Genomic DNA, 20570 nt, shown 5'->3' with positions numbered 1-20570 from the left:
AATTTGTTTCCAGCACAATGGAATCCATAAGGGTGAAGTGTGTACTACCACTGTACATGTTTCTGTTCCTGATGGTGCCGAACCTGGAGGGTAAGTAGGGCTACTCTTTTTATTTTATTTCTTTATTCTCATAAGGCCATGTTGATTTGATTATATGGATGACATCCTCCGGGAGCCCCAAAACTGATGCGCGCGTGCGAATAAAAAAAAGTTTTGCAAAAAAAAGTTAACTTTTCTATTATGAAATACTACGTGGTCATGAGGGTTGAGCAAATGGCACAGAATATGGTTTGGCGAATAATCTAGTCTTCAAGTTCATTTCTTTACAATTTCGTCTTTTTTCGTTTGATTTTGGCATTCTACGACATTGGTATAGTTTTTATTAATTTTTTTTGTAACTTATGGTATATTTTTGCTCATTTTGCAACTGTTTTGTACGATTTACAGTATGGTTGAAAACTTTTTTTTTTTTGGAAACGGCCGAAAATTCATGCGCGCGCGGATGTCATCCATATATTATCAAATCAACATGGCCTAACAAAATTATGGGGAGGGGCATGTCGTAATTCGCTTTAGTTGATGAACAGTGAATTACAACAAAAGTAGCCATACCTTTGCCCTGTTGGCGCTGTGCGGAGCAACGCAGTTGCCGGTTCGGACCCCTAGCCAGATGAGAGCTGTCAACGCTGTAGCGTCGCAAAACAAACAAGTTGTTGCCAAGTTCAAGAAATGGCATCACAATCGTTTCGAATTCTACCGTTAGAATGTTGTGGTTCCAATACACCTATCGCACGTCTCGAGTGCGCCTGCGCAGACTTCTGCGGGTCAAAGGTCAATCGGTGCAAAACAAGCCGGCCGGCACATTTCGCGCCACTGGGTTTTCTGACAGAAGTAACGGACAAGATAACGGACGAGTCGTTCTAACAGCTCAGCCGACGCACCGTCGTCGGTACTTAACACAGGTACTGTTCGTATCTAAAGCTTCTGAAGATTGCGGTGTTTTGTTTTGTGACTAATTACGCGAGTGACTTTTTAAAAAGGCGGAGTACGAGTGTCAAACCGTCCACCACCCGACAACTATTCTGATTGCCGGCTAACATATCAACGTAAAACCTAGACCTGCAATGTTTCGATGGTATCTTTTGGCGTTTACCGATCTCTTTCGTGTATGTTTTCCGTCATTTTTGCACGAACGACGGTGATATTATGATATTCGTTCCGAGTCGCTGTGATACACTTCCGGCTCCATTCATGTGGGCTCCGTTAACAAAGTGTTATGATACGCTCTCTGAAAGTTATGTTTGTCAAAGATAAACGCATCAGTTTGATTTATACTCACTAGACTCGGAAATAATTCAATAAAGTACATCCAAACTGTAACTGATTATCGATTCATTTCTATGTCACTTTATGTGGTTTTCTAGGACTCTGGGCAATGGAAAAGTTAGAAGCTGTGAGGCAGTGGCGTGTAAAAGCACTGCAAGATTTCCTGAGGGTTAGGGGCTTGCCCGCGTCAGGTACCAAGGAAATCTTGGTGGCAAGAGCGTTTTCTGCCTGGGAGAACGATACGCCCGTACAACCCACAGCAGCTGCCCTTGCAGCCACTGCAGAAAAAAGAGTACAGTGACCTGCTGGAAGGGTTGGGTGGTCCACTTAAGTTTGGGGACGAAGTGTGGGTGCCCGAGGCAGATGGAATACAGCACTGGCCAAACATAATGTACAATGACATCTGTGATTACCTGATGAAAGATCACCCAGGTACCAAAGTTAACGCACAACCATATGCAGTACAGTTACTTTGACTCCAGTGACACACTACATTTTGATACTGAAAATAAGTTCAGCCCTTCAGGGTCATTTAAGAAATACATTGTATTGTAAACTGGTGTGGCAACAACATTATGTTACATGTGAATTTTGACATGTTAACACAGTCCCTTGTGGACCATTCATTACATAAATTTTATTAGTTAATAATTGTTTTCAATTTGTCAGTTTTTTTTTAACCAAGTTCATCTCTTTAGAGTTTTAACCTTCATTAAAACCTTTAGAAAATAGCATACACATAGTTAAACAACATATGTTTAAAGTTGAAAGTTCATTGGATTTTAGACCTATACTACAAGTTTGTGCACTGCCACTGGGAGTTTGATAAATTCCATGTGACCTGTAGCCCTTATTTTTCAACGATTAAATTCAAGTTCAAGTTTATTACATACCTTCATTTAGCTAGGCTTTTCTGATAACAGGCGCATTGATTTATCAGGTAAAGACCAGGGATCTGAACAGGCGTTTGTTGAATGCATACAAGGCGTACACGTACTACACGAGTGGGTGGCTGCAGGAGGTCTTCTACTGTAGCTATGAGGGCAAGGTCTACCTCCGGGCAAAGTGTAGGCCCTCAGAGAAACTTAACGACATTCCACACAATGTGTGGGTGTGTGCTGACCCCACTGGCACGATAAAGAAGGCTTACTGCTCGTGTACAGCTGGGTGAGTTAAAAACTGGATGAATAACATTCGCTATATAAATGGACAATGTTCTTGAGGATTAAACACTATCATGGTTCCTCTCAAATTGTTTCTCAACTCCACATTTGTAACGTTTACACTGTATGTTTAAACTTAAAGGTACAGCATTCAAACTTTTTTTTGTTCAGACTGTCGCAGACCTGTAACCATGTTGCTGCGCTCCTGTTTAAAGTTGAAGCGGCAGTCCGCACCAATATGGCGGATCCTGCTGCATGCACCTCCACAGCCTGCCAGTGGAATGCTGCCCCAAAGAAAGCAGTTCAGCCCTCCAGGGTGAAGGACATGAACTTCAAAAATGAGAAATTTTGCAAAACTGGTGTGTAAACATTGTGTTACATGAGAATAAGTACACCCACACTTTTTGTGACCTTCCATTACATTTTTACCACAGTTATATTTCAAATTTGTCAGTTTTGTTACCAAGTTCACCTGTTAACAGTTTTCACTTTCAAGTGAAATGTTAAGAAAATATTATGAACAAAGTCAAACAACATCTAAGGGTTTGACATTTATTAGACAAAGTGTAAATAAATGCAAACACAACTAGTACACAGCATCTGGCCATGTACAGTACAGGATGAAAAGAAGGTAGTTCTGCAGCTACCTTTTTTAAAATACCACTTGCAACTGTAACAACATATTGATTGCTAAGCAAGTCTAGCTGATGCCAGCAGGCACAGAAAAACATCATGATGGCTAAACAGACACACCTAAATCCCTGGGTATGTCCCTATTACAGAGCATGCTTCTATTGGGATAAATATAGTAGGTCTACAATCTACATCTTCATTCCATATTGCTACTTAACATTCTTCCCACAACAGAGCTGCAAAAACAGAATCAGGTACATGTACAGGTGTTTTAAGTGTTACATCAGTGTCAATTAAAGTCAAGTCAAGATATCAAATCATCTTCAGCTCACTTAAAATACTGACAACATTGTGACAACACTTCAAATGAAAACAGCAGATTGTGAGTTGAGAATCTGTGACAAAAAAATCAATGAACATAACCTATTTTGTAATTATTTCTTCTAATAAACCATCCTGTTCATGTTCTGTATGTATCACTCTGTTGATCACACATAGATAATGTGTACAATAAACATTATTTCTTTGGCTTTTGTTACATGTACAACATTCTTTCCACAACAAAGCTCAAATACAGCCTCAGGTGCACAAATATAGGATTAATTTCAAGTTATACAAGGTTCCTTGGTGAGGTATCAGTGTCAAAGAGCATCAAAATATTGGCACACTATACTGAACACGCCTAAGTCCCAATTAGAACAAATATGGTAGGTCTACAAGTTACAAACCTAATCACTGAATCAAAATAGTTGTTTAAAGGATTCCCTTGCACAGGTGTTACCACTGCATGGGCATTTTGCGACACTGTGCAAGACCATAAACTCAAAGTCTAAGACCTAAGACTTTTGGCAAAACACCAAGACTTCAACAGTTATATACTCATAAGGACTTAGTCTAGTCCTTTACATATTGTTAAAATAAGCATGATTATGTACAGGCACAGAAACCTAGTACTTCACCAGTGGTGGGTATAAATTACATAGTGCTGCGCAGACAGTGGGTATGCTATCAATCTGAGGAAGTAGTGTTATTGGCACTTCATACTTTAAAATTCTAAAAGTTTTTAAACGCCTGATGGCTTGCTCAACAAATATTCTACGGTTTGCAATCTGCTTGGTCTTCAGGATTTGTGCCTGTGTCATTTGTTGAGTGCCTCTCCGGCCAGGTGGGATCAACAAATGTGCATGGCGCAGAGCAACATCTTCTGCTATGGGGAACCCGCGATCTGCAAGCACAACCTCATCTCGTGACAGTGTGCCTAAGAAACCAGAGACCTGAGTGAGCTGCTTGTCACTAATCCTCCCACCCCAGGCTTCAGACACAAAATTGAAGTGTCCTGTTGGTGTAATAGAAACCAGACACTTCACAGTCTGATGATGCTTGTAGTTTGACCATGTTTGGGCTTTTACCTCCAGATTCTTCGGCGTCTCAATAAAGACTTCAGTACAGTCAATGATGTGACGTACATTTTGGTACGGCTGGGATTGAAACCTCCTTGGCAGATTTGCTTTCAGCACTTCCTCAGCTGGTTTGAAGATCAAACACTTCAATTCAGAAGACAAAAACTTGATTGTTGTTGTCAGGACACGTGAACATGTGGATGTCGATACATTAAATCTGTCCGCCAAATCTTCATTCAGAAGGCCGAGTCTGAGCTTCATAAGGGTCATCAGCAGTAGGTCCCTCCCACCCAGCTTCCGTGCTGGACCAAACTTCCTTGGCGACTTCGTGAACCTGCGAACGCCCTTCGGAAGGCCACTAGGTCCTCTCCAGAAACGGATTCGTTGGAGTTTGGGAGCCATATGACTATAAAGCTCCTCAAATGCTTTTCGGTTTCGCAACCCCGTGTAGAATAGTACTTTACTGTCTTTCAATAGCTTGTTATGACTGAACTGACTTTGAGATTTGAGTTTCAGTTTAAGACCTACAACATCCAGTTGAAGTCGGGTATTCATCTGTTTGAGCCTTTTAATCTGGGCATCTTTGGTACTGCAACATTCACATGTTTTACACTCTTAGTTTCTGTGAAACATCATAGTCGTGGTCATGATTTACATGTATATGAACGGGAAAGCTGCTGACACTGGTGTCTGTGCTATTCTTTTCTGTTGTGCTATTCTTGGCAAGCACCTTTTTGGTAGTAGTGTCCACAAGTCGGCGAGGTGTAGGCGCCTTCCTTGGTTTTGGCGTACTGGAAGTATTGAGAGTGCCCATGTGCAGTGTTGGGTATGGGTTCGCCTGTGTGGGTTCACTGTCCACAAAGTGTATGGAACAAATACGAGAGTCAGCATTTGGGACCCAGATTTTGTTTCTGTTGGTCTCACTCTTACGGCCGACAAGTCGGATCCATTTCTGTCTGGCATCAGGGTCCTTCCTTTGTGTGGGAAAGGGCAGCAATCTGAACGGTTCTGGGCAAATGCAAGAGCGATGGAGTCTTTGATGAATGCTACAGACCGTTTCCCTCCACTTCTCTAATTTCCTGCCACTGTTGTGGCATTCATACACGGAGCACTGCCTCGTAGACATCACAACAGTCTGAAAAATACAATTAAAAATAGGTTCATGTATAAGCAAAGTAATGACAATCATGTGGCTGATAAGTGAAATCTGAAACATTATTATTATCCTTGAACAACAATATAAAAGGTTCTGATGGCAGCAGTACTAGTACCAGTGATTATAGATCATTGTAACAGAATTTACATGTTTGTTTGCTGATTACAACATGTTCTGCAAACAGGTTCACTGCTTAAAAATGTATGTTCCATAACACAAAGATCTAATTGGTTATGCAGTTAAGTTTTTAAGTGAAGTTGATTGCTTTCATATGCATGCTAAAAATCAAATCTTAAACCATTTTGTGGTAAATTGTCAGATTCCAGACCGATGAACTCAACACGGAAGAGGCTCTTCCAGCCTCTGGAAGACAGACACCAGCTACCAGACATCAGCAATAGGGACAGACTGGCCAAGTCCCTTCGACGAGCCGTACCAGAAGCTGTCCTGTTTACAGCCCTGGAGAAGCAAGCACATAAGGAAAACGTTGAGTCTGGACAGCCTCTGTCACCTCAGCATCTTTTTATGGATGCTATGGCAAAGCCATACACCCAAGATTCTACAACCGAGTTCATCTCCTCCTTAGTCATCAGTAAAGATGACGTGGCCGTCCTGGAAAAGGCCACCAGAGGCCAATCTAGTTCTCCCATCTGGACCATGGCCCGCAGGGGAAGACTGACAGCTTCCAATTTCTACAGCATATATACCAAAGTTCAATCCATCAAGAAGAGGCCTGGCACATCAGCAGATGCTCTACTGGGAAAACTCATGGGGTACTCGCGTACCAGCGAGACACTGACCGCCATCAAATATGGCCGAGAAATGGAGGCTGATGCCAAGCAAGCACTGTTTGAAGTCTTTGACGAAGAACATCAAGAAGCATGTTGTGAACCTGTAGGTCTTGTGCTCTCTGAACAAAGAGCATTCCTGGGTGCCTCCCCCGATGCAGTGTTGAGCTGCAAGTGTCACGGCCAAAGAGTGGCTGAGCTAAAATGCCCTATGTCATGCAAGGATACTGCTCCAAGTCCAACCATCCTGCCATATCTGTATGAAAGTGGTGATGGACTGAAGCTAAAAACAAACCATGGCTACTATGCCCAGTGCCAAGGACAAATGGCACTTACAGGCTACAAGTTGTGCAGCTTCTACGTGTACAGTCCACATGGCAGCATTCACATCCCTGTGAAGTTTAACAAGACATATTGGGAGGAGATCAGGGATGCGCTCGACTACTTCTTCAAGGAGTATGTGGCTCCTGAGCTGCTGACAGGAAGGCTCAAACGGGAGCTTGATGCCAGTGCCAGTGGTGAAGTAGCAACCAGCAGCACAAACCACAATACACCAAGTACCTCCAGTGCGGTGCCTGGCACTGCTGACACTAGCCATGGTCTTATTCCAACATTTGATGGAATCAACCTCTGCCAAACTGTGTCACCCTTGGCGAATTCCAGTACTGCCACAGTCTCAGTGCTGAGTCCCGTCATTTGCCCCATTTGTGCTCATCCATGCCTTGAACAGTGTTCAAGGTTCACTGAAGGTAGTGTTGGGTGTGACACCTGCAACATGTGGTTCCATTTCACATGCGTTGGTATCCAAAACGATCAGCAGGTGGATAATCTCCCTACTCTCTGGCAGTGTTCTGCTTGTGCGCATGGTCTAAACAAGATCAATCCCTCAGTTCAAAAGTAGATATGACAGTCAGGAACTTACCAGTTTCCACTTTCCACAAACTCCAGTTTCAGAAAGAGAAAACAGATTGATGTAAATATTATGAAATCGTAAATGAATGTAATGGATTGAGCAAAATGCTATTGGCATTATTGTTGCATATTTACTACTAAGATGATCGTTATCTTGGTAAAAGTGTTTCTGACAGATATACCAATATGTCCCATATATATATATAATGGAACCAAAATTATTTCTACTACTTATGATAGTAATTATTGCTTGACTGTTGGTGGACTAAATGGAGCTGCTATAACCCTGTTTGTATTGTTACTGTTGTTATTTCACTTGAACTTGACTGTACAGGAAAACAGGAAAGTGATTATACGGCCATCTGATTTTTCACTATCATAATGTCCAATACATAAGGAATGTTCATGCGGCGATGTGAGTCAGACTCAGTATTGAGCGAAGGAAGTCATGCATGTAAGAAATAGTACTTGTATCTTCGAGTCCTGAGACTGCAGTATACGATTAAAGCTCCCATCAAAACGTTGTAGATCTAGGTTTTATGTTGATATATAGTAAAGTCGGCTGTCAGGATAGCTAGTTATCGGATGGTGAACGCACTTCGGAACAACAACAATTATGTCACGTATCTACATCTGCATCTAACGTTACATCTATTTAATACTGGGCCAAACCCTACATCTCGCCCAGGGTCTTACATACAGACGAGACATAGATGCGGCCGGTGGGAGGGGGGAGGGTGCTCACATACGTACACTCCTTGCTCGCACGTAAATACTAGTATATGCGAAAATATTAGCCCAAAAGAAAAATACAGCAGTAGTTTAGAGCTTAAAATACCAACAGCACCGAGAAAAACTAAAGATATATCGATAACTTACCGACAACGGTGCGATCTGTCAGAACGACTCGTCCGTTTATGACAGAAAACCCAGTGGCGCGAAAATTCACTGTTGACGGCTTGTTTGCACCCATTGACCTTTGACCTAAAATGGCGGCGCGAAACCGGAAATACGTGTATACGCATCATTTGATTGGTTCATAAAATTACGTCATGTGTAATCGAAAAATCCATTAATTTTGTCTTAGAGAGAATTAGGAAGGTTTATAAACATCAAATACTTACGTAACAGAAGGATGAGCTGTCTTTTTAGTTTCTTTTAAATTTGTTTCTTTGCAAATTTAAGTAAGGTCGATGGCCGAGGTTGACCTTCGCTGCCAGTTGCACGTCTCTGATTGGCCAATGATATTTCCGTGTCAAAATATTATGAAAATGCTGTACATCACTCTCCATTTGACATCTCGTCTTCGTATAGGTACCAAACTAAAAACCTGTCATTATTGAACTAATATCGACGTATTAATCGATCTTTTACTACTTTATGTCAAGGACTTTATGCAAATTTCATTGACCGAGAGTAACCTTAGCTGCCATTGGTCAGACAGCGAAAGTTACATGCTTGATTAGCCAATGGCATTGCCGTTACAGAAATAGATCGAAGCATGCGCCATGACACTTGCCCTTGCAGCTGGGCGGGGGGTTCGATTTGGAGGGAGGCTGAAAAATGTCTACGTCTGCATCCTTTTGAGAGGTAAGACCGCCAAAAGCTGTGATTTTTCAACGCTTTTATAATTTGCTGAATATGTCAAATGTCTAATGCATGGTGCATTTCTTGAGCACGCAAACCCGGCGCCGCTTCGCTAAGTAAGGTCTCTGTGGACAAGTCCAAGTTAACGCAAAGTGGAACACAAACTTTCAACTTTAATTTGAGAATAAAGATTTTGTAGTCGAGTGACACGTACGTGTTGGCAATAACTGTTGGTTTATGACTTTAAGACCGTGTATTACTGATTCTTGTAATGAACAATTATTCAAATTTGCAATGTAAATTAGAAATGTAACCAGGCTGTTTAGACTGGTTAGAAAAGGCTGCCTATCATCTAACCTCCTTGGGCAACTGAGTTGATATAAGTGTTGAGTCTCTTGATGTCACTCTTTGATAAAATACAATTTTGATTTACTGCCTTGCTTCCTTCACCAGGCATTTTTTCTGCAGGAAAACTCTGAATATTCAAATTCATGGGAAAACATTCAAAGCACAGGCAACTGAAGACTTTGAAGAAGCTACCATCTGATTCTGACCCTTGCAAGCAGAGGAAAGCAATCCTCAAGGTGTTTCGGAAACACCAAGACACCTTAGCTTGTACTTCTATCTCCAACACAAGAAAGGACTCAGACACACGTCACAGAAAAAAGAGGAGAGGAGAAGTAAAAAGTACTGACACTTCTGTAGGCACAGTGGAAGCTAACAAGATGGATACAAGAACCGCTCAAAGGACTCGTCACAGAAGGACCAGAGGCAGAAGCAAGAGTGCCGACCACAGCCAAAGGAAGGTTGACCGTCAAGAAAAGGCTGAATTCAAGAGGAGAACCAGAGCTTTAAACGATGCTACAGAAAGAGCTAAGATGGAGAGATCAGCATTGAAGGATGTCAACCAAGGCAACAATGTGGCACTCATCACACGGAGTAGGTTAACTCAGAAGATCGGTATCTTCAACAAAGGCAAGAGGTCTGAAGCCATCCACCGTGAGGGGATTCACATCTCTAAGGAGACCCATGCCAAAGCTGAAGAAGACATGAGGAAGATTTTGGATTTGTCAGATGCAGAGCTAAGTAAACCTGTTAGGCTACAAGATCTGGAGTACAGTCCTGCACAGAACAGGTATCAGAACATGCCACAAAGTCCAGGTCCATCTCTCAACCCTCTCTACACTCCTGTTATCAACCAGGTGAAAACATCCACCCCAGCATCTGTAGTAATGTCTTCAGCAATGGACATTGAGCCCATCACCCCAGCCAGCACTTCAAAAGAACCCATCATGCTTCCAGAAAAACCATCCTTCTCCAAGATTTCAGCCAACTTACTGTCGTCACTGCAGCCTGAAAAGATTTTCATTGGTAGAAGGTACTTCAATGAGATCCAACAGGAACTTTGTCAACTAATGAGAAAGCAGCATAGCTTCCTAGTGCATGCAGAAAAGGGAAAGATCAAAACTCCAGATTCTGCAAAAGTGACGGCTAAGCACCAAACATCTGAGGAAAGGCCAGAGGTTTCTAGTAGTGCTGTCTCACAGCTTTTTGCTGTAAAACAACATGTATCTTATGAGTCACAGAAAAATGTCCCAACTGAAAATGGTCAGGAGGAAGCTCCTATGGAAGTTGATGGTATGCAGCCTGCCAATCAGAAGTCTCGTTATATCAACCACAGACAAGAAGAAGACAAGTTCTGCTTAGCCAACCAACACATCCAGGTATGTTAAATTTTTTGTAAAATATAGCTTATTGCACTTTTCCGTAGAGGAATAGAGACTTTAATTGTACATGTACTAACATACCCATTGGGTTAGGTACAGGAAAATCATTCTGTAATTTGTTTTTCAACAACAGGGACACAAAGTACGAGTAATCACCTCTTCTTTTCGTACACAGGAGACACTACAGATCCCTGTACACCCAGCCCAGCAGCCCTCAGCACCAGCTAGTCCAGTTTTCTTCCCTTCTTGGCACACCTATGCTGACCTCCATCCTCAGGCCCCCCACCCGCAGCTGTGTGTGGAGCCAGGCTATGTGGAGCAGGGTTACCGCAGTATGGACATTATAGACTACCTCGACTACCAGCTGCCCAATGGAAACACCTTACTCAACTACCAACAAGACAGCAGGGCACAGGGTAGTCTAGTACATCAAGGGTTTAGGTCGGAGTACAAAGGTCAAGAGGTAAGGTCAGACTCACCACCATGGCTGCAGCATCAGCACCGGTTGCCATGGAAACCTGTAGAGGACACGCCCAGCCCACGCCTCTATCCCATGAAGCTCTACTAACATGGTTCTGATATTTTCTGTAAATCTTTATGTCACAACACCAAGTGACATCTTTCTAAGAGCATATGACATCATCTACCTCAGTAGAGAGGTTTAGACAAGAGTCACTGTGAAGTTGATGTGGGCTGTGGTACAAGGTTTTGGGCTCCATCTTACTAGATCCACAAAGTTGTCGGGTCATAGTATGTGATCTTGTTTTCATAGACATAAAATGCTCAGAGTTTGATATGTGCAATACCTGGAGCTGCACATACCTGTAGTTTGCCTATTATTTGTATTAGAAGAACCAGCCATCACAGACATTCAGAGCTTTACTGGTATTTGGATTTGGGTTTCAGATTTTTCTTGGCTGTTCTGAAAGGTACATGTACATGTACATGTATCAAGGCAGCTGTCTGAAACACAGTTTTCTAATGGTTTATCCCAGGTCCTATTCAACTATTTATGTTTTACTCAACCTTTTGCAAGAACAAGTGTTACCTGCTGGGCAGGGTAACATTCATGACTTTAACTTATTGACTTAAATATTAACTTATCCAGTGCAGAAATGGAAAACACTGATATTAGCAGAGGTTATACTTGGTGTTCATCAATACGATTGACAGTATTGTTATACAGTAATACCATTGTGCCATATTCAGGAACTGTATGAAATATGGCTGTAACTTTTATTGCTGACAGTGTATTTATTTGAAGGATTCATTTCCACAAAAAGGCTTAGATTGGATCATCTGTCATTCCAATAACTACCTCTTAAGACGGAGTGTCTTTCTGTGAAAAGAACTATAGCTGGTTATGAGTTCATGCCAGTGTATGTCACAGAAACAGTAAAACCCCAGGTTTGTGTGTTACTAGTACTCATCACAAAGTACTTAATACTGTGAATACATAATTAAATCAAGTTGTTCTGACCACTGATCCAAATGCAATGTTTTGTTTGTGTGTGTGTGTGTGTGTGTGGCACTGTGCAACATCCTCCAGAGACCATTTGGGCCATCAGAAATGACATGTGTATCCCACCTCTACCGTCCCAAGTGCTGCCCAGACCCACCCAAAAATCAAAGCAATTAGCCACAAAATAAGTGAACAAGCAACATGTTTGTACATAATGTGATGCTGAATATTACCCACACTGAAAGGCAAATGGTGTGACCTTTATAAAATGCCAGAAACAAGGACAAGATTTCTTTTAAATTCAATTACAAAATTTATTAAATCTGCATCGCTGTAACACTGTGAGCTTGACATGCCCAGCTATGTGGATCAAACTACAGGCCAAGCAGATGAGACAAATTTTACCTTCTTCTGTACAAATTCATCAAAAAGCGTAAGTACAAACTCATCAACGAGAATTCACACTTTCAAACCTGTATGCGTACTTTAAAAAGTCATTGCCAAAAAATATCTATGCTGCTCTGCATTCTCTGTCATGCAAATATAGGTAATTTTCTGTCAACCTTTTCTCTAGTGTACAGCTTCAACACCCAACCTGAAGCTTTGTCTTTTCAAGATAATTCTACCATTAACATTTCTAATCCAACAGTCATGTTCCAAACACTAGAAAGTCATACACATGTACATGTACACTGATTTCTTCTATTTGATGTCATGATAGGGTAACGTTAGTCAATGAAATTTTGTCAGGTCAATTTTCCTTCTATCGCTTCATCTCGAAACAACCAAACCTAGCAATCATGTTGTGCAACTATCCATACAAAAGCCAATATTATTAACATTCATCACCAAAAGACATGGACAATAACTTGTGTCATAAGTCTAGCAATGTTGGTAACATTGACATATACTTTTGCAGGTTTGATAATCCAGCTTATTTTGCATAATCAAAAGGATAAGCAACCTACCATGCCAGTGAGGTACTATGCACTATAATACAGCGACACAAATCTAGAGATCTACGAATAAAGCATAATTAAGCTGACCTTGCTTACCTGGTGGCATTCCAAAACCTTGTAAGTACATGTAGTCTCTAAAACTACCGAATTTTTGTTTTACAAAGTTCGCAACCCCACTTGGGAACCAAGGTGTATTGAAGCAAGATTTGGCAACTCACACATTATTAGATGCAACAAGCAGTGGAATCACATAGAAAATAAAACAAATACTTCACAAAAGTGATCAAGTTTCTCGTACATACATGTTGTTCAACTACACAACTGACAAGTGCAAAACCAAATCAGATCAGTTAATACTGTTTGTTACATCCCTTAACAGCTTAGTGAGCCACATGGATTAAGATGTGGCAAAGCTTGGAAGGATTAGCATAAATCATTTCATGTACATGTCGGATTAGGTAGTATTCAGTGCCTATGTGAATTCATAGTTTCAATATTAAAGTCATGAACATAAATTAAAATCTTTGTACACAATGTGTTACATATTAGTGGCTAAAATTGACAAAAAATAATGTGTCATATACTAATAACGAGGTGGGTTTTGATATTGCTAAAAGACATTAGGACATTGCTAATATTTGATCATTCACAGACGATCCAGCGTTTGCATGTAAAACAACACTACGACAAAAATATCACAATTTTACTAAAAAATATCCTCTTGTGATGCTAAACTCTGTCTGACATAACTACTTATAAATCTAAGAACATACTTTCTGAACGTTATATCTGTGCCATTAACTACATAATTTCACTGTTCCCTGATATCATCATTCTAACATCACACGTAGACAAAAAAATACAGGAACATTTCACTTTAAAATATTAGAACAGTATTGATATTACATCAAGGACTATTTCTTTCACAATGGTGGGCAACAACTACAATATATTGAATATGTGAAATCTAAAAAGACATGTTAAGTAGCCTCAGAGTCAGACATTGTTCAAGTTTTCTTCATTCCTTCAGCAAAAGACCAAGTGTTCAAATTCTTCACAATGGCTGACATGGAGGTTACAAGACATGCTGAATAGAGGTGTAGAGATTTGAACTAAATGCGATGTTGTGAACTACAATTGAGTTTCCAGTAACACTATTTCTATAGCTACAGATACCATACATTTGTTACTCGAGAATTTAGAACACACATATAACAGAAATACTTCATTCAACAGAATTACTTCACAAGTTAAAACCTTTTTTAATTACAAGACAAACACATATGACATGGAATGTACAAACAATTCAAGGCATAAACAGTACATCAACAAACAACATGTTACAAGTTATTATTACAAATTCTTCAGAAGAATTCATAGACCCAACTTTGTACAAATGGACGGGAAAACGAGTTTGATACTAAATTAGTCTTTCCTCGGGGGGTGGTTTGAGCATCCCCCCCATCTCGACCCCCCTGGATCCTGTCATCTCCTGTCTGGAGGGGCTGTATGTGCCGCGCGTCGCTCTCTTGCTCTTCATGAGGAGCAGCAGGACCAGGAGGATGATGATGAGGAGTAAGATGGCTGCAGCGATGGAGGGACCCAGGATCAGGCCCAGGTCCTGTGTCCGAGGATCGCTGATAGGCACCTCCTGGGAATGCAGACAAGTCAAAACAAAAATTTAGCTATGCTGGTAAAGGTTAGACATCCAGGTAATGAGATATGCCAAACAGTTACTCATCCAGTTTCTTGAATAAACGTTTTTTGTTTTTTCCATCCAGTTATAAGTATCTGTATCTGAATAGCTGGTATAACCACCCCTTGGCGTAACAAACCAGCAACCTGAAAACCTGGAAACGCACGTAGATCTTTCCTATACGCTACTGTTAGATAAAACACGGACAGCTTACTTTAATGCACTGTCCTACATGTATAAGGATGTGTAAGGAGACCTTTCCAACAACAATTACCAGCATTCCGATTTATATCAACAACATTCATGTACACACATTTGAAGTACATCAAGTTGAAAAACAAGGGTTAGATATTCCACATTAGGTACCAGTATTTTTCCAAGCTTAAGGTGACTACTCTATTCCAGGAATCTCACCTCTGAACAGTACTCTCCAGCCCAGCCAGACAGACACACACAGGTGAAGTTGCCCAGGTCGTTCTCACATTCTGATGCTGTTTCGTTGAGAGGACAGCGGAACTCCTCCGACTCAGGCTCCTCACACTCATTACGGTCCTCTTCACACGTCTCACCCTTCCAGTCTGAGACACAGGAGGAAGAAAGAGATACTGAAATTCACTTTGTTTTTACAGTTGCAATATTTCAAGGCATATGTACATGTCAAAAAGGACACTATTCATCATCATCACAGCTGCTACACAAACAATTCTAAGTACAGTCAAAGGACTCACTAAGAATCAAAATTCCTGACTTACATGGAGTACATCTACATTCCACACCCACTTCTCCCGTCTTGTCTTGACACGTGGCTCCATTCAGACATGGGTTCGACAGGCAGTCATTCTTGTCCTCCCCACATGTGGGTCCTACAGGAAAAGTACAACCGTTAATGTCCACCATTCTAGATGAGGAAACTTCTGAATCAGCTGCAGTGTTCTAGCTAGCCTGAATTTTTTTAATCTCAATTTTGTTTCATGAAACATCAAATCGAGCACCGCATGTGACAATCCTAGGGAAATCAACTTGACCCTCTGAAATGCTATTTCCTGCATTTTGAGGCAAATATTGCTGGTAGACTAAGCTTAGTTGAATGACATCTCTTTCAATCTCTTATAGCACCAATTTTTTAGATACTTGACTTACTAGTATATAGAATGATCACAACTTCAAGGAGACAGTCATAGCCTAGTATATCAGTTCTCTTCAGTATATCTCATTTTTTCTCAATTCAAACCTACATGTAGTCAATAAAGATATACGAGAAAAGATGGAGATACATTTTCAGATGTTTGTAAATGTACTGACCATCCAGCCACGGCTCACACTGGCACATGAAACCCTGTGTGTTGATGCTGGTGCAGTTCCCGTTGTTCTCACAAGGGCTGGACGAGCACCAGTCCACCTCCGCAGTACAGGTGTCTCCCTCCCAGCCGTACCCACAGTCGCAGTCATACGTCATGGGGATGGCGTTCACGTTCTGCGTACAGTTGCCTCCGTTTTGGCAGGGGAAGTCGGCACATGGTCCCCGAATCTGACATCTCGGGCCTAGCAAAGTCACACAGTAGTGTTAGAACTCTTGCCTTGTCAAAAAATGTTAAGATGTTGACATAGATTCAAGTGAGGAAAATGTAGAAAGATAGAGCCGCCACACAATGAGGAAATCAAAGCCGATGCAACATCAATGAAGCACCAAATCCTCCAAAGCAAAGGGAACAAAAGCATTAAGAGCTGTGAACAAAAAGCCCAAAACACCATTGAAGATTTAACTGCATCTATGAAGCCAAAAGATGAAACAGAGACACCAAACCTACAAGTACTTGGTCTATGTTAACAGAACAACCTGCAAAAGAGGGAAAGAAAAGCTGATAATCTTCTGTTTGTAACAGAAAATATCAAAGCAATGATTAATCTACATGTATGCACCCAGAAACAGGCTGGATAGTTCTGAAGCTTGATGAGGAGCATGCAAAATTAGTGAGAGATTTTATTTGATGCTCATTGAACAGAAGGAAATTCTAACTAAAAAGATCTAGAGGAAAATTCTATGTCAAATTAAAGCTAATATATTATGTGTTATGAATGTGGTATGAAAAAGTTAAGTTGAAAGGAAAATGTATTTCTAGTCCCAACTAAAATGGTACAAAATGATGGAAGCTGTGTTAGTGATGGTGTTGTGGTCATATTACTGTGCTAGAAACAAAATGATTATGATGATGAAAAACATTGTTAGTACAAATTATTAATAAGTAATGCCAAGAATGGGCAAATGTAAAGCTGATGGTTGCTAGCAATATAGCTATAGCAATACAGAAGATGATGGTAAACTAGCTAGCTAACTAAAGATGGATTAGCAACAGAAAACTAAATCTCCATAAGACAGACACGCATGCACAATTCCCAAAGTATATAATTATGTACTTGTAACAGCTAGAAAAATGAGATATATGTATGTAAGTTAATGAAAGGAAGAACCCGCATTCCAGACAGACATGTTTAATATCAAATCTTCATTCAGCCAGTTACATGTTAGTGATAGTTTCACAGTGCATAACACATTAGTGAAATATTTTTAAGTAAATGTCACCAAGACATGAAGCCCTGCCTAGCACACCTCCCTACCTGCAAACCCTTCAGTACAAGAGCAACTCCAGCTATCCTCTAGCGCACAGCTACCGTTATTCAGGCAAGGGTTAGGGGCGCAAGTCGGAGTCTCACAGAGCGACCCCTGAAACCCTGCGCTGCAATTGCACAGGAAAGCGCCAGGGGAGTTGACACAAGTGGCGCCGTTTTGGCACAGGTCTTCGTTTGTGCATTCGTCAATGTCACTTTGACACCGGTCTCCTGTATGGTTGGGATGCATGGCATGAATTGGTGCTGATTAGCTTTGATTAGGGATTGGCACATGTCAATCAACTGATCACTACTGACATCCATGGTTAATATGGCCACTTCAATAGATCTAGCCTGATTAAATCGCTTTTGCCGGCAGCCCAACATCCAGCCGGCCCCCGGCGGACTATGTAGGGAGCCCCCCGGAGCTTGGGTTACATAGGCTACAATAGATCCAGTAAAATCAATGTTATATCTCTGAAATCCACAGTGCATTCAAACAAATTTCTGACATTTCTAAACCAAAAGATCTGGGAATTGAACTGGCCATATCCATGAAAATGTTTGGTTATGATCTACTAGTTATTGATAATTAATCTAGAATATTGTGGTAATCTTTCTACTATGCTACATAAGTAATTAATTCTTCTACAAGATTATGGTGTAGTTCATGGTCATGTGATCACCTTGTAAATGAATCATACATCATTGTTAGTTTGTAACATGCATTAGCAACACGTGATTCACAGTAAATCACACCTACATCACTACAATTAATGCAAACAATGTGTGGTGAAATTGTGATAATCACATGATAGTATTTGAGACTAATTGTAGTGAAAATGTCTGTGGTAAAATGCTGAAAACAAGATGGTACTGATGGACAGATTATAATGAAATGGAATGATCTGGAAACAATGATAGTAAAATCATGTATGCCTTAACATTAAGGATGACAATGATGAATTGATGTGTGGACAGTACATGGATTGTTAACTGGTGTATGATATAGGGTTAGAACTGTGATACACGTTTCAGCACCAAGGACAGGAGCCAACAAGACACCTTGTACAGGACAGCACCACTGGAAATGACCACAGCATGCACCAAGAGAACACCCAAGACATCAACTGGTGCAACAAACAGTGCAAAGCTACATAAACATGTATGCAGAAGCACTGGAAAGCCAGGATACACCAGAGAAAATACCTAGATGTACATTTGTAGAGCTACTATCTACCAACTCCTAACAACCAAGAGATACAGCTGTGTGTGTTCACAGGACAGCATTAATTCACCCAATTCTCAACAGTCCTACAAAGAAAAACTGAAGGAAGTAAAGCCTAGAGTCTAAATGTTAATCTATTGACAGAATCCACCCATGCACAAAAGAAATATGGTGTTAAATTCTCAGCACCAAAGAAAGGATTACTATAAGAACCCTTGGCAGAAAATAAGAGTTATTGTTCACAAACAAAAGAGAACTATGTGAGCACTACCGTATTTCACAGAGGGAACAAGCTACATGCATGCAGATCCTGTAACTTGAGAAGTACTCAGCCACAAAATGACAGAAGTACTGTAGGCAAGAAAGCTGCGGAAGAACAAGAAAGACAGACCCAAATCCTCAAAGGAAAGCTACCAGAGGACCTACATAACCTGTAGGAAGACAGGTACAGCTGTATTGCATGTGATGAAGATTTTATCCAGCATTTGAACCATAACGTCTTCGGACCAAGTCGTACCTTCATACCCTGTTCCACAGGCACAGACCCATTCTGAACCACTATCATCACAAGTGCCATTGTTAGAGCACAGATCAGCCGTGCAATTGGGGCTTTCACAGTTCCTCCCCACGTATCCGAGAGAACAAGAGCACTCGTAGCTGCCAAAAGTGTTATTGCACAGGCTGTCGTGCTCACAGGGTGAGTTTAGACACTCGTTTGTGTCATTCCCACAGCGGACGCCTGCAATGGTGAAATGGAAGTGATAAATAAAATGAGAACATGTCAGAGCAAAATAAATATTGGCAGTTTATAATATCATGATAGCATGTCATAACATGTAAAAGCATGTTCATCAACATTATGCAATCTGTGACTGTTAAACGGCTCCAAACTGGTAACAGCACACTGCTAGGTACATGTAGACTGTTACAGGACAAATGGATCTGGAAGGAAACAAGGACGGTGCATGAAGAACTGTGTGTTTGAATTATAAACATAACTCATATTTGCCAGAAGCAAGTGAACATATGGACTGGTGGGAAGCGATAACACATGGTATAATAAGACTACGAAGGGGACAGAAAAGCTGGGGTGTGACACAATGCCACATACATCTACAATGTAAGAGCAATTTATGGGCAAACATACATGTATGTGGATGTTTGACAACAAGGCACCAAACGAGAAAGCTCTCGCAGCAAAACAAATCACTGACACCATAAATCAAAAATCCATTACTAAAGTACAGGAGACTCCAAAACTCAGGGAACAAAGCAAAAGGAAACTTAAGGGCCAAAGAATGGGGAGATAAAATCATAGATTGACTTTTCAATGGACAGCTGCAACTCCTATCTAATATGTGATCTAATATGTTTCACAGCCTGGTCTAAAAATAAGGGATTGTGCTTGTGATACAAATGATACTGTGAACACCAAGATGCAACTCAGGGATGGAAGGAATTGCATGATTGTATCAGCAGCTGATACTGACAACCTCACCTTCAAACCCTTCAGTACAGTGACACACCCAGGCAGTGCCAGTATCATTACAGGTGGCATTGTTTGCACACAAGTCTGCAGTACACTGTGGGGTGGCACAGGTCTGTCCTGTGTACCCCAGGGGGCAAATACACTGGAAACTGCCATAGGTGTTACTGCAGAGAGCATCATTCTCGCAAGGAGAGCTCATGCACTCATCTATGTCATCATCACATCGTAGGCCTGGAGAGAGGATAGCAGGAATGGATTGCAAGACAGGAAGAACATTGTTTGTGACTGTTACAGATAAAATGACAACTACTGTCACAACACTGAGATGTATTTGAAAAAAAATGAAAATAGCCTTTTGTAAAGATCCGGTGATGAGTTTCAGGTGATATTTCAAATCAAATGCACAGACTTCAGGCTGCAAATTTCAAAGAAAATTT

The 20570-nt window shown here is 41.0% G+C and overlaps 4 protein-coding genes across 4 annotated transcripts in view; 2 read left to right on the top strand and 2 right to left on the bottom strand.

The window, feature by feature from the left end:
* Positions 1-2834: 2834 nt before the first annotated feature.
* LOC109484748 lies at positions 2835-8361 on the bottom strand. Its single transcript, XM_019788115.1, has 2 exons — positions 8258-8361; positions 2835-5657 (listed from the first exon to the last, which is right to left on the bottom strand). Exon 2 carries the CDS (start codon positions 5075-5077, stop codon positions 4070-4072), a length of 1008 nt encoding a protein of 335 aa, XP_019643674.1. The 5' UTR covers positions 5078-5657; positions 8258-8361; the 3' UTR covers positions 2835-4069.
* Positions 6009-8234, top strand: LOC109484400. The gene has a single exon (XM_019787648.1). The coding sequence runs from the start codon at positions 6009-6011 to the stop codon at positions 7365-7367; it is 1359 nt and encodes a 452-aa protein (XP_019643207.1). The 3' UTR covers positions 7368-8234.
* Positions 8362-8835: 474 nt separating the features above from the next.
* Positions 8836-12178, top strand: LOC109484766. The gene is made up of 3 exons (XM_019788137.1): positions 8836-8968; positions 9419-10689; positions 10880-12178. The coding sequence occupies exons 2-3, from the start codon at positions 9457-9459 to the stop codon at positions 11258-11260; spliced, it is 1614 nt and encodes a 537-aa protein (XP_019643696.1). The 5' UTR covers positions 8836-8968; positions 9419-9456; the 3' UTR covers positions 11261-12178.
* A 941-nt stretch (positions 12179-13119) lies between these two features.
* Positions 13120-20570, bottom strand: part of LOC109484446 (protein crumbs-like) — a 57858-nt gene continuing 50407 nt past the window's right edge. The window contains 5 exon segments of the mRNA XM_019787697.1: positions 13120-14764; positions 15224-15387; positions 15562-15672; positions 16112-16351; positions 17426-17647. Of these exon segments, the coding sequence (XP_019643256.1) occupies positions 14534-14764; positions 15224-15387; positions 15562-15672; positions 16112-16351; positions 17426-17647 (968 nt within the window). The 3' untranslated portion in view covers positions 13120-14533.

Source organism: Branchiostoma belcheri, unplaced genomic scaffold, assembly GCF_001625305.1.
Source record: "Branchiostoma belcheri isolate BF01 breed outbred unplaced genomic scaffold, Haploidv18h27 scaffold7, whole genome shotgun sequence".
In the NCBI taxonomy this organism is placed as follows: Eukaryota; Metazoa; Chordata; class Leptocardii; order Amphioxiformes; family Branchiostomatidae; genus Branchiostoma; species Branchiostoma belcheri.
The sequence above is the reverse complement of the archived record's forward strand: the minus strand, read 5'-3'. Positions and strand labels throughout refer to the sequence as shown.